At 26.8% G+C, this 14,760-nt stretch overlaps 1 protein-coding gene across 1 annotated transcript in view; it reads right to left on the bottom strand.

Moving 5' to 3' along the window:
* Nucleotides 1–8,645, bottom strand: part of LOC127287996 (uncharacterized) — a 53,327-nt gene extending 44,682 nt beyond the window's left edge. Inside the window, exons 1-2 of the mRNA XM_051315174.1 lie at nucleotides 8,558–8,645; nucleotides 826–898 (exon numbers count right to left, since the gene is read on the bottom strand). Coding sequence (XP_051171131.1) covers nucleotides 826–898; nucleotides 8,558–8,578 — 94 coding nt within the window. The 5' untranslated portion in view covers nucleotides 8,579–8,645. The remainder of the gene's footprint in view (nucleotides 1–825; nucleotides 899–8,557) is intronic.
* Between the last annotated feature and the right edge of the window lie 6,115 nt (nucleotides 8,646–14,760).

Raw genomic sequence — 14,760 nt, 5'->3', positions numbered from 1 at the left:
GAGTCACTTTTTTTGTTGGGATACAATGGTGTAATTAGGAACATCGCTTGCGAAGATAGTGAACAATGGCTAATACCACAATGCGCGAAGCTCGAAGCTACCGGCGACCCGAATCAAGTGATGTCGAGAGATAAACAACGACTTTCTTTCCCAAAACTTCAACCCTTTTCAATTGTTTGAGAGTTTCTTGGAGCATCCAAAATCAAAGCTGTTGTGTTGTATATTGTAAAATCTCCTCTAAATTAAACAAGAACCCAACAACTGTCATTTCGATTTAAAAAAAAAAAAAAATAGGAAACTTTTCCTCTGATAGTAATTATGAAAAATGCATGGAAAAAAATATTTTTGCAAGAAAATTTCATTGCAATTTATTTTATATATACATCTCAAATTAGTAAATAAATATGTAACACATTATTCTTACAGGTGAAAAGAGAGGTGCCAACAATTCCGAAAAAAGAAACATTACGTAATTTATGGATGACGATGCATTTCTTTGAAATTGGAAAAAAAACTTCTCGGTAAGTAACGCATGAATTGATTTTTTTTTTTAAAAAAAATGTGAATTTATATAATTTTGAAATATCAATAACTGTACCTTTATAATGAAACGTACGTTTAAAAACATTAAGACGAAAATACGTAGGGTAAATATAAATATGCTAAAAATTCAAAAAAGATGACGCGAATTTTAAGGAATCTTTCCTGTCTGTGTGTGACTCGAGAAAGGCGGTCAAGTGTATATCTGTACACAGTTATTTAACTTACTACCGGTATGTACTTATCGACATTACGTCTTACGTCAAGTAAATAAAGAGTACTTACCGGACTTGTTGTCCATGAGATCCCTGTAACTATGCACTAAATCCGCCCATATAATCGTCATTTTGTCGTTTTTCTGAAACAAAAAAATGAAAACCAAATGTTATTGAATTTTTAAAAAATCTGAATTCGTAATCAGCAACCCCAAAAAAACCCCCGAGCTAATTTGATCGATTTTTAAATTTTTTATCCAATTTGATTTTATTGTTATTAGCGAAAAATATAATTATAGAATAAAGTAAATAATAATTAACAATAATAAAAATAATTATTACTATTTAATAATAAAAATGACAATAATTTTTTAATAATAATTTACTAACAAATAATAATTAGAAAGTATTTCTATTTAGTTGAATTTTTAGAAATAGTACAATATTAGTTTTATGAAAAACGCTGGCTGTTTATATAGAATAGAAGGAGTATCTGAACTGATTGTGAGAGAAAAAAGTGAGCGCCACCTATGATTCGCGATACGATGCGCAGGTGTTTGTGCGCATATTGGCGCGAATATTCAAAAATTCTGAATCGAATGAGCTCATTTCGGAAAATACCTCTCTCGCGATTGAAATATTTCTTAAGAAATACAATAAATTATTATTATTATTATTATATAAATATATATTATATTATATATATTATATTATTATAATAAATTATTATCTAATATTATTATCTATTATTGTCAGCTTTACACTATAAATATAAAAAAATGTTTCCAGTTTACAGTGTCGATTACATAAATAGATATAACTACAATTATATTTGCTATTCACTATTTATATGTGTATATATATCTGTAAATTGATTTTTTTTTAATACATAGCAGATAAGGAACTATGCACTTGTAATTTACAATTAGCTTAACATATTTTCATAATTTTTATTACTAATTAAAATAAAATAAGTTGTTAAACTTATCTAAAACAAAAATTAATTTAAAATTTTGCAAATTTTGTTTATTTTTTTAAATTCTACAATATAAAAATATTAATTACAGAAAAATTCAATCAAGATTATACATATATATATATATATTTAATTGTATAATGAATTTATATAATTATTTATGTAATTGACCGATACAGTTGGCTATATATTTATTTCCTCATTATATACTTTATATATACAAAAAAAAAAATTTTTTTTACAATTTTTGGTTCCACATCAGTTATATCACATAATCATATTAATATTAATTAACAATAGCATGTAGAATTTATGTTGTTAATTAAGATAATATTTGAAAAGTAAACATTATTTCTAAAATCATGATTGATTAAAATCTTGAAAAATTTATTATTTTATTTTTATTTTTTATTTTTAAACTTTTCTTATTATTTTCCAATGAAATTTTGTACAACTATTGTGTCAAAGAATAGAAAAATAACTAGAGAATAAATGATTAAAAGTAAGTGTAATGAAAATATAAAGGTTAGAATATAATAAATTTTAAAGATTAAATCAGGTATTTGAAATTAGCAATAATGAATTCCACTCACTCTTTACAATGCTATAAACTTCTAAGTACCTGTTGCACTTGATATCAAACACATTTCAAGTAGCTATTGCATTTGCACTCATAATTAAAGTTTTTAATAATTCACGGAAGGAAATTTTTGTTGTTTTTATATATTAATAAAGTAAATAATAATAATAATAATAATAATAATAAAATAATAATCAATTAAAATAATTGAATAACAATTTAGCAAAAAAAAAAAAAAAAATTGCTGCAATATAAGATAATTCTATTATTAGTGAATTCGAATTATAAAATCTGTAACGAAATTGTGTACATGAATTTTCATTTTATTCTATTTCTTCGATTTCTTTTTTCCCTTCCCTATATTATCGGTTCTTTTTACGATACTTTGAATTGAAAAAATGAAAAATAAAAGTTTAACTTTATAAAAAAATTACTATATATTAATTAAATTATACATATGAAAGCATACAGTTTTACAGAAAAATTCTCTAGGAAGGTATATTATATCAAAATAATTTAATCAGGTTAATATGGACTTACACCCTCTTTTTCTTCTGGCCTACTTTTTTTCTACACGAGAATTTGAGATTTTTTGTTTTTAATTTCAATGTAAAATTTTACAGATATATATCATTTTATTTAAACAAAATATTTATATTTATATCTTAGAGACTAATAACTTTTTATTTGTTTTAAATAAAAAAAAAAAAATTTTGTTTAGCACAAAGAAACATTTATTTAGCGTAAATAAAATTTTTATTTAACTGAAATAAAATTTCTTTTGAAACAAATATTTATTTGTCTCTGAGACAAATATATATATTTTCAATGCCAAATTTTCATATATTTATATAAAATAATTAAAATATGAAACTTTGAAATAAAATCTTCATTTATTTGAATTTTGCAAGTGAGAAGTATAGCTCATTACAGAAATCACATATGCATAAAATATCGCGTGTTGGGTGGGGTCTTTTAGATATTGATTTTTTTTATTAGTCTACTGGCTTTTTCATGCTTGTTCGACCATCATGCCAGAGAGGTAATCGCGGTTACGATGAAAATAAAAATAAACGCTCTCAATGTGTGTTGTGTCATGCGAAGAATGCTTTGCTCACAAGAGAGAAAGACACTACGCTTTTTTAAGTATTACATACGGAAAAACCTATTGCCTTGTCGACGAGAAAGATGATCCTCAATATTTACTTCTATTTTTTATTTTTTTTTGATACCTCTTTCACGCTATTTATTATATATTAACAAATTTTTTTCTTGCCCTAAACATATTATTTTTTTCAATAGATTTATATTAATATTTAATGAATATTTATTTTCATTTTCTCATAATTATTAATTTACTGTCATCTATTTGATTTAATTTTACTGAGAAGGGGTAAAACAGTACATTCCGGGGTAAAAAGGAACATTCTAAATTATACAATCTAAAAAAAAATTGTAAAAAAAATTATTTCTTATTTAGCTTTTCTATGATGAGAACAGGGGTAAATTTGAACATTCCATAAGGGTAAAGAGGAACATTATAAAATATATAATTTCATAACAAATTCCATTGCATAAAAAATAATTTTCATTTAGCTTTTCTATACATATATATATATACTGTATCGATTGCGAAGGAAAGGTCATTGACCTTTTCAACCTCAAAGAAGGTTTTTAGTGGTTAAAATTAAGTCATTGATATTACAAAGCGCTAGTTAAGAAAATTAAATTAAAAAAACAATAATTTCAAGGACCTTCTCGCGCATACTTCTATAGAGACATATATATAATAATCGTTTAGTTATAAAATTGTCACCGCGTGTCAAAGGAGAAAGTGACGTCGCAAGTCGTTTGCGTCAAAGCGGAAGCATTGAGAAGCGTGCACCGTTGTGTTGGGGACTGTAAGATTGTTATAAAAGGTTACCCAAAGAAATTTGCAATCACTAACAAGTACAAATCATGTTCCTTTGCGAATAATAAAAATGAAAAAGTTCTTTTTTTTTGTTTTAAAATTTATTTAATTTAATTTATTTTTATTTATATAATTTATATTAATTTTTAATTAAATTAGAATAATTATTTTAAAATTAACAACTGGGGTTTTCACCATTAGGCAACATTTATGTGACTTAATATACTTTCTACTATTTTTCACAAATAATTCATATTTAAACAAGTTGACGAAAGGTATATATATATATAAAAAAACCCATAAAATAGTGATTTAAATAAGATAATTAAAAATACAAAATAAAAGCCAAAAAATATTCTATTCTATTTTCTTGCAAGATTATTTTAAAAAAATATAATAAAAAAATGATTATTATGTAATTTAAAAGAAATTTTCTGATAATAATAATTTTTTTTCTTGTATGACATACCAAGTAAAAATGAAGTTTAAATTCAGAGTCACGCATATATAGAGTAGAAATGTTCACTCGTTTTTCTTTCAAGTTTAACCCTTTTTAACACGCAACATAGGAGATTACATTTATGTATACAATGCATGGAAAATCCTATTTCTCACGCGAGTCACTTTAGGTTAACTCACATATTGTATATCTATATGAAGTTAGCATCCAATAATAATTGATACGATCATTCTGAATAAATAATAAAGCCTATGGTTAACCATAAGTGATAAAAAAAATAAATAAAAATTCAGAGACAATAATATAGAGAGTCATTACCCCTTTGGTGTTTCATCTATATTTAAATTTCGAGTAGGTTCAACATTGCCTTGTGTGGAAAATAAAGCACAAAAAATTATAATGGTAGACAGAAAAAAAAATTTTTTGTTTTATTTAAAAATTATAAAATTAAAAATTTTTTAATTTTATTGCTCATTACGAATTCAATATCAGGTTTTAAAAATTCAATATGAAGGTCAAAAGTCCAAAAAATTAACTAAGCTCAAAAACGAGGTTTTTGAAAGTATCGTTTCTAGTGTTCGCGTTTTTTTTATTATTGGTTATCATCTATTATTATCTTAATGACAGTTTAATGTTAGTTTTATATTATTATCGTGTTCCTCTCTTATCCCAACCAGCGATTTAGTGCATACATATTTTCTCAAAAAGAAATATTGATCTCAATATACTTTTTTATTGTTCAAAATTATTTTATTTGATTCAAAACTAGAAAACCATTCTTTAAATAATTTTATTCCTCATTTTGAAATCGTATAAAGCCCTGAATATCGAAATGAATCAAAATTGTGAAACAGAAAAATTCGAAGGTATGAAGAATCGAACCCCGGCCCTTGTTGTTGTAAATCGAGTAGAAAAGCCACTCAACCAACTCACACACTAAGTAAACGATTTTCATATCGTTAATCAAAATCTTTATTTAATGAACTAAATTAAAAAACTGAAAGTACATACTTTTTTGTATCGTTAATTTTTTCAATTTTCTATATTTTCCCTGACATAAATTTTTAATCCCTGACTTGCCTTGGAAAAAAAACTTTTTCCCTGACATTTTTCTGCCTTGTGGCCACTCTGTTTTTACAGTAGAATATTTCTATATTCCTGTTATTTTTGTCTTTTATCATAGACTTGTAATGAATTTAATTTTTTTTTAAAACCACACACCTTCTTAATTATTCATTGTATGAATAAATAGTTTTATATTTTTCTCACAAGAACTTTTGAAAAAAAAAAATGCTATATAGGCATTGATTTTTTTTTAACCATTTATATAATCAAATTTTCTGATTAATTCGAATTTCTCGTTAAGTGACTAATGGGATTTCGACATTTCTAGGTTTCCAGACTTAAAGGGATTGGTTAGAATAGAAGTCAATAGATGACTAAAAAAAAAATTGAACAAATTCAATCTCTCACAGTATTTCAATATGTATATATACTCTATATATGACCTTATCTGTTTTAGCTTGTTGCACGGCGACATTAAACATTCCTGAACAATATTTTTAGAACTTATTATCTCAAAACGATTAGTTTGTTTCAAAACATAAATATTGTGATGTTTTTAAAATACGAGTTCAAAAATAAATTATTCTTTATATTTTTGTAATTACATTATAGAAAAACAGATGAAGCATTAAAATGCTTTTAAATTATATCTAAAGGGCCTAAAAAGAAAATGAATTCATAAAAGCTTTCAAAATTTCATTTGATTCATAGAATTTACTAAATTTTCATTTATTAATTTGTTCTATTTATAGAAGTTTAATTCACTCTTTTTTATTATACTTTCAGTTGTAAAAGTAATTTTGAAAAAAAAAAAAAAAAATTTTTTGCATTCGCAACTCTAAACTATTTTTATATAATAGTAGTATACAATATAAATTATTGTTATGACTTTTAAAAGTCTATTGAATCTAAACATAAATGACCCTGGAAATTTTAGTAACAATAATGAATTTCTATTCTCTAACTGAAAATATTTTTTCTTTTTTCTTCAAATATTTGATTTTTGATGAATTATTTTTTAAATAATTACTTTTTTCAACGGAAATAGAAACTTAATATTATGTAAATTTCAGGGACTTCTTTTGTAAATGACGTGCGTATATTTTTTTAATTGATTTAAGATTTTTTTTTTTAAATGTTTATTTTCTTTACAAATGAATGCTTAGGATTATAGGTAAAATTTACATATATATACTTAAAACTTTGATATTTACTAGGAAGTTTTTTTCAATGTACTATTATATTTTTTCTTTTCTTTACATCTCAAATTAATGATTCAAGAGGAAAATATGATTCATAGTTAATGAATAAAATATGAATAGATCAATGATCTATAAATTTTTCAAAAGTACTATACGAAAGAAGTTTATTTGTAATAGAAATAACAAATAAATTTGAAATACGATCAATATATAATAATAATAAATTTTAAAACTAACATTGAAAGAAAAAGTTGAAAAAAATAAAAAAAAATTATTTTTTCACGTGTATACGATATTAATTTGCGTCGATGTATTTTGTTGCACTGAATGAAAATGATTATTGGGTACTGACATAATTATAGGCTCATGAATCACAAACTATAATGAACTGTAAATATAGATATTTCTATACGACATTGATATTTAATCATATTATTGTAGAGTTTTGTTAATGATGAGAATAATGTCAATTTTAGTGTCATTATAATGATAGGAAAGTTTTAATGCGTTTTATCAAATCAACATTGTGACATAAAAAATTAGAAATTTTACAGATAATTATGAATATAAAATTTAAAAAAAAAAACACGTGTTTGAATAACGTCATTTTTACATAGTATTTGAAGTACCAAAATGATACAATGATTGCGTGAATTCCAATAGTTAAATTTGAACTCGTAGTATGAATCACCGAGTTAATAATCTCATCCCACACAATTATTATTACGATATGAATATACACGAGATGTATACGAATGAAGTAAACTATATATTAATGGAATAAAATACATAAAATTAGAAAAGTTTGCGGTTTTTTGAGTAAATTATAATTTTCCATATATGACACACCCAGAAAACAGTTTTATTCAGTGAAACAAAATTTTTCTTAATCTAGAAAATTTGTATGTTATTAGACTTTTTGAAAATTTTTTCCTCCAAAAAAAAAAAATAGAACAATCTTAATGTCGAAAATTTAGGTCAGTTTATTAAATTCCACATGGATCTTCAGGATTACTAATAGTCAAAGAATTAGAACACTAATATTTACACATGTGGAGATTTTTTTTACAGGTTAGAATGAATAACTATAAAATTTGGCTTATATCCAAATCATATTAACCAAATACAATGGTTAATTTTGGCTTAATTTTTAATATTTGCCCTTTAAATTTTTATTTACTGTAAATAAATTTTTGACAGTAAAACAATATTTGTTTATAGCAAAATTTTCTTGTCTAATCAAAATTTTTGAAAAATATCAGTTTTTTTTACAATGCTACTAATTTCTGCCATAATTATCTGACTATTTTTTGGTATAAAAATAAAATTGAATTCATTTTCAATGAGACATTTCTTTGGCTCGTGATTCATTCCTATATACAATGTTATCGGCTATGTGAGAGAGGCGGGGGGAAAAAGAAGTATATTTTTCATTTTTATATATTGTAAAGACAGCCATATCGATCCGTCTTCCTTTAAAAGCATATCCTACCTAACCTCAAAAAAAGAATTTTTGCGAAAGCAACTGCTGACCGATACGCTTTATATCCGGAGAATCAAGAAATTCTTATTCCACCCACGCATTTTTCTTTCACACACGCACTTACACATTTTGAGGACGCGCCCATTCGGTACTTTGATTACGTGAACTTACGCGGATTGTATTTGGCGCGCACTCAAATTGACGCACACACACACACTCACACAATTAGAGTTATACTAGTTACGCTCACCTGTTTCCTTTTGTCCTCTTCCCCTAGTTTTCTGGACTAAAGTCACTTCTCCTGTCACCTGTCTGGACACATAAACTTTGTTAAAAAAACGTCACGTTAACGAGGTTTGTCACTTAATGTAACCTCGATTTTGAGCCAGAGCGTCGATTTCATGAGGAACACATTAAAAAAAAAAAAAAAAAAAAAAATAGGGGGAGAGAGAAAAATTTCGGCTGCTCGACCGCGTGTTGTGCCGGATTGGCAGTTGAATGAGCAAGAGAGAGCGACACTAAATTGGCACTAAATAGAAGAATATTTACCGGCCAAAATCACTATTTTTCTTAATCCCTCTTTGTTAAATGAATTTTCTTGAATGAAAATTATTTATTTATTTTTTTTCTTGAAACTTATTTTGAAAAATAACAATGGAGAGGGAACAAAATCGAAAAGGTTTTGAACACCAAACTAACTGATTTTTCCCGACACGCGGTCGTGCTTCGACTGACGTCCCCGCGTTTTTAGCGGCGATGGTCTATCAGCCGATTTTCGTACAGATCGTGGTTGTGCCCTCCTTTTCTCTGTGTGTGTGTGTATATATGTGTTGTGACCACGAAACTCGCTTGTCGCCTCGCCCCTCTTTCGTTTTTTCGCACGCGAGCGCAGAGCCAGCAACGTTCACACACCAACCATTCTACCCGCCGTTCCACGCACAAATGTAACGGTGCACGAGAGAGAAAAAGAGAGAAAGAAAAAAAAGAGAGGGAGAGAGAGAGAGAGAGAGAGACTTGAAGAGAGGATATTCCTTACTATGAACCTGACGGGTAGAATCACAACCGACAATCACAGAAAAAAAAAATAATACTTGATTTACAATTGTCGTGCTTGCCTCAAAAATTATCAGGCAAAAATGCGAAGAGAGACGAGGAATATTTCTATACAAGGAGGACAGGACGACGCTGCCGTCGTTGACGACGTTTGCACGCAAGTCGAGCAGCGTCGTCGTCGACATCAAATAGTGCCAAATGAGACTGAAGATGATCTGCCATCTGACGGTAGCCGGCGGCGATACTCGACGCGACGGTTACAAATCATAGGCGTATAAATCAAATTTTCCTCACGATAATACAGTTAAAACTGTGTCTGTTAAAATTATATACCTGCAAAACCCGAAGACCAGTCAAAAGACGAATTACCTAGGCATTTCTGGTTTTGCTTATGATATTAGGAAATACCCAAATTTCCTAGAGATTTATAGATATTTTCATAATTGCCTAGGTGTTTCGGGTTTCGCCTAGATTATTCGGATTTTGCCGGTAACATATATACATATGTAATCACAAATTTTTGGCATCAAAATTCAGTCGAGAGCGCAAATTTTGAAAAATGACCCAACACCTCTCTGTTGTCTAATTGCAAAACAGTAAAATTATTTGCGGAAACTTTTTAGAACGTTTTGAAAATCTTCCAGAGGCTTCATGAAACGATCTGGAAGCATACACTGTGAAAAGGGTTTGATTTTGACAACAAAACGTTCGGTGGCTATTTAAGTAACTAAAATTTTTCTGTTGTGTCAAAAAAATTTTGCTAGACCCAACCAGATTTTAGTTAAGACAACAAGAATCCTTTTGTACTAATTTTGATTGTCTCGATCAAAATTTGGTTGACACAACCAAAATTAGAAAAAAGGATTTTTGTTCTCTTAAATGAAGTTTGGATCGGACAACCAAAATTTTGTTGGCACAACTAGCAAATTTTGGATGCTTAAATACCAACCAAACGTTTTGTTATCAAAAGCAAACCCTTTTTAAGTGTATTATCACTGAGTACCTAGGCTAAAAATTTATTCGAAAATTTCTTAGAAACTTCATAGGAACCTTTTTGAATCTTTTTAGAACTTTCTAAAACTATCGAATCTTCTTAAAATTTTAGAAAATGGTGTAGCAAAATTTTTTGGAAACTTTTAGAATGTTGCAAGTTTCCACAAATTTTCTGGACCGTTTAATAAAGTTTTAAAAAGGTTTCATAAATTTTAGGAAGTTATAGAAAATTTACAAAAGGTACCATATGAAGTTTCTAGAATCAGTTTCGATAATTATTATTTCTATAGGTATTCCAAAATTTGCTTCCGAGCCAATCAGTTTCTATCGGAAAATTTAGATTCAAATATAGAAACTGGTTGACTCTTCAAGAAATTTTGAAATGCTTCAGAAAGAAATGCTTCTATTATTTGTGAGGGTTGATAATAATTTGCCATGTATGATTTTTTGTTTCAGGAGTGTTAAAAATTCGCAGAAACCGTGTTAGCTAAAATTTTAAGGAGTAAAGAATTTCGTTTCTTTATTTAAACCTAATTTCGGGAGTGTTCGAAATTCTTAAAATCGCGATCGCTTAAATCTTTAGAAAAAGTATTTTCCTTATTTTTTTTTTAAAAAGCACAGTTTTGGGAGTGTTTGAAAATTTGTTTAAATCACGTGTGGTTCCTGCAGATATCTTCTCATCCGAAGTATATATGATACATCTGTTGCAGATTTTAAAAGGTTAGAGATACATTTTTTATAAATAATAATTTTGTTCTTTAACATAATATTCTGGTTACTCTAAATAGAAAAATAATGTTAAATATACCCTAAGCAGAATTCTCGTTATTTCAACCAGAATTTTTTTTTTTAACATAAAATTGTCATGAGTTAGAAAAATATACTCACCATGCGAAGAATATTAAATTTAACTCATTTCGCGAAACACCTCGCGTGAAAGTACTAAACACACATATACACGTAAATACACGAGTGTATAAATTATATTGCAATGACAACAAGGAAGTATAGTGAAAATAGTTACATTGCAATTATACCTAAATTTTCAATATTAGTATCATTTTTTTCGGTGAATGCCTTCCATGATCTTTTTGTGAAATATTTTTTTGCTTTCTAAAAAAAAATATATATATAAAATTAAGGGGGTTTTATACTTTTTTATGTTTCATCCCAATTGTAAGTTTTCAGAAAGCATGCAATGCAAGCATGCTGAAAATCTTGGGATGTTAAAAAAAATTAAGAAACTTTTATGAGGAAACAATATGTGTTCATAAAATTAATAGAAAAAAAAAGTAAAAGCACTCTAAATGATACATATAACTTAGCAGCGTGTGCAAAAATAAGAAAATTAAAGCATTAGTTAAAAATGACAGTATGAATCCTAAGTTGCACTTATTGTGTATCATTTCGATACATGATAGAGTGAAATCGGCGTCACGTTCATTTCTTACATCACATGTTATACACGTTATGTATTTCACTTTTCTCCAGTTACCCTCCCGTTCATCGACTTGGAATTCTTAGTCACAACACTTGACAGAAATTTCACTTCTCTTTCCATTTTTCCGGTTATAGAATTGTTTACCTATATAGACTCCATATGTGTATAATCTTCTCTGTCGTTTGAATATAATAATGAAAGAATAGTTTTGTGTAGCAAAAAATTCGATCCAAACAAAAAAAATATACAGATTGATTTTTTTCGCACCCATTTGTTGTTGAAAATAGTGAAAAATAGGAAATAAAAAATAGGTATTCATATTTTATTCATGAACCATATCCTTCTTCTTGAATCATTAATTTGATATGTAAAGAAAACAAAATAATAAAAAAATTGAAAAAAAAACAAAAATTCCCAGTAAATATCAAAGTTTTAGGGCCGTGGATAAATTACGTCACACTTTTCCATGAACTTAGATTATTTTTTGGACTTTTGAACTCCATATTAGATCCGTTTTGAATTTTTAAAAACTTACATTGAATTCGTAATGAGCAATAATTTAATTAACAATTTTCAATAGGATTATATTTTTATTTTAAATCAAACTAATTAGTTAATGTTCGAAAAACGAGTTGTTTTTGGCACATAAGCACGGATTTCCCACCCTTAATGCAAAATGTACAATATGATTATCATCCACTGTTTCGTTTTCTCGTATAATATTCCCTTGACCTCAAAAAAATTGAGACATAGACACCATTTCGAAGACGTATAAAAAAACCTGTTTTGTATTACGTGATATACCTCTCATCATTATCGCATGAACCGAAAATTTTTTTTTTTATGGATACACCTTAGTGTCACAACAATGATACGGGAAATGTAGAAAAATATAGGGATTTGAATAAAAAAAAAAAATTACCAAAACATAATCACAAATATCTAATTGGGTCCCGTAGCCAAATCCTTTAATTTAAAAGTCATTAATTAGAGCGAAAAAGTTGTAGGTGTTAATGAATATGTTTGTTAGCCTTTAATTTTTCCCAATACTAGGAAATTTGTAATAATTATGTCTATTCAATGAATATACGATGTGGTAAGAGAAGGAAAAGATAGGTTAACATGAAATGAGAGAGTTGTTTCAATTCTTAAAGAAAGATCATGAAAAGGAGTGAGATGTCGTCAATGTAATACAGCCTTGCAAAGGGTTATGCAAGTCATTCGGTAGACTCAGCGGTCAGCAAAAGTGATCATACCAGTTTTATTTTAAATGACTATACGGATGCTGGCCGGACATGAGTCTGCTTCTTTTCCACTTTCCCTTTCTCATGCCATTCCCCTCACCTTCGTCTTCTTTCTTGTGCTTTTTTTCTTTTTTTTGAAACACACTAAAACGACTGCCTATGGTCAAAAAGAATTTAATCTATGGTCGAAAGGCGGCAATTTGGCAATCGCGTTTGGGTTACTTTTATAAATCTTATGTCATTATTTATGCTGCGATGAACACTCATTTAAAATGTATCATTAGAGATATTAAATATGTCCCTGATTTTGAATTTGATTTTCATATATGATGGACTTTTTAAAAAATTCCCCCACTTTTGACCCTCCATTTTGAATTTTTGAAAATCTGACATCAGATTCGTAATCAGCGACCCCGAAAACCCACGAGTAGTGAATTCCAAGCGAATTCGATCAATTCTTAAAAAAATTGGCCGCCATATTTGATCCGCCATTTTGAATTTTGAAAAACACATCGAATTCATGATAATCGTAATTTTTTCTATCAAAATAGGCAAAAAAAAGTGAAAATTAATTTTTTCCAACAAACATTTATCCACGACAATTTGTTAATGAAAATTTTGTGAATTTTATACCAATACTTTTTGGCGGGAAATTTAAAATTAATTAAGACTTGAATGAAACTTGAAAATTAACTGAATTTCGATTAATTAACTAATTGATAAATTTGTTTAAAATTATATATATTTTTGTAATGTTTGTCATAAATCACAAAAAATTATATATATTTAAACAAATAAATCTTTGACAAAAAAATACTTTTTCTTTTTTTGTTGATAAATTACTAGTATATTAAAGAAATATTTGTTTTTCTTTCTTTCTTTTTTTATGCCTATTATTATAAACATAAAAATTTTAAATAAATTACATTCTTACGTAGATAAAAAAAACGTTAAATAATATGTACCTACATATAGTAAAACTTTAAAAAAAGTAATTTTACATTATTTTATTTCCATTAAGATACATGTTTATTAGTTTCAAACGTCATAATGCATTAAAAAAAATGATAAAATAACATTACAAATAAAATCCTTATCGATATAGTGACCTGTCTTTTAAATTATATACATAATTTTGTCATATATTTTAAAATCGTTAATATGTATTTGATTATTATTATATATATAGTCTTTCAATCTATCTTGACTTTAAATTTATATAATAAAAAATTAATAAAAGTAATTACTTTTTAAAAAATTTGAAATATACATAAAAAACTTGTTGTTTATAGTAATCTTCTTTTGATTTTTTTTTTTTTGAAATAATTAGACTGTAATGTTTTCTTAATGATTGACGACATTAGTATATATATCAAGTTGGATGTACATATCGTTAAACAATCATTAACCCTTGGATAATAAAACGTAAAATATTCGAAAAACTTTCACAAGGTTATGCAAACTTACTTAAATTTGCAATTAGTTAAGACATATGTTATTATACTTTAAGTCTTTTTTATTTTTTTTTACATTTAACACCATTTTTAAATTTTATTCAAGAAGAATTTCAATTTTTTGCAATTTTTTTTTTAATAT

The sequence above is a fragment of the Leptopilina boulardi genome, unplaced genomic scaffold (genome assembly GCF_019393585.1).
Source record: "Leptopilina boulardi isolate dan_hultmark-lab unplaced genomic scaffold, ZJU_Lbou_2.1 LbouV2_123, whole genome shotgun sequence".
Classification (NCBI taxonomy): Eukaryota; Metazoa; Arthropoda; class Insecta; order Hymenoptera; family Figitidae; genus Leptopilina; species Leptopilina boulardi.
This window is presented reverse-complemented; position numbering and strand designations above follow the sequence as displayed.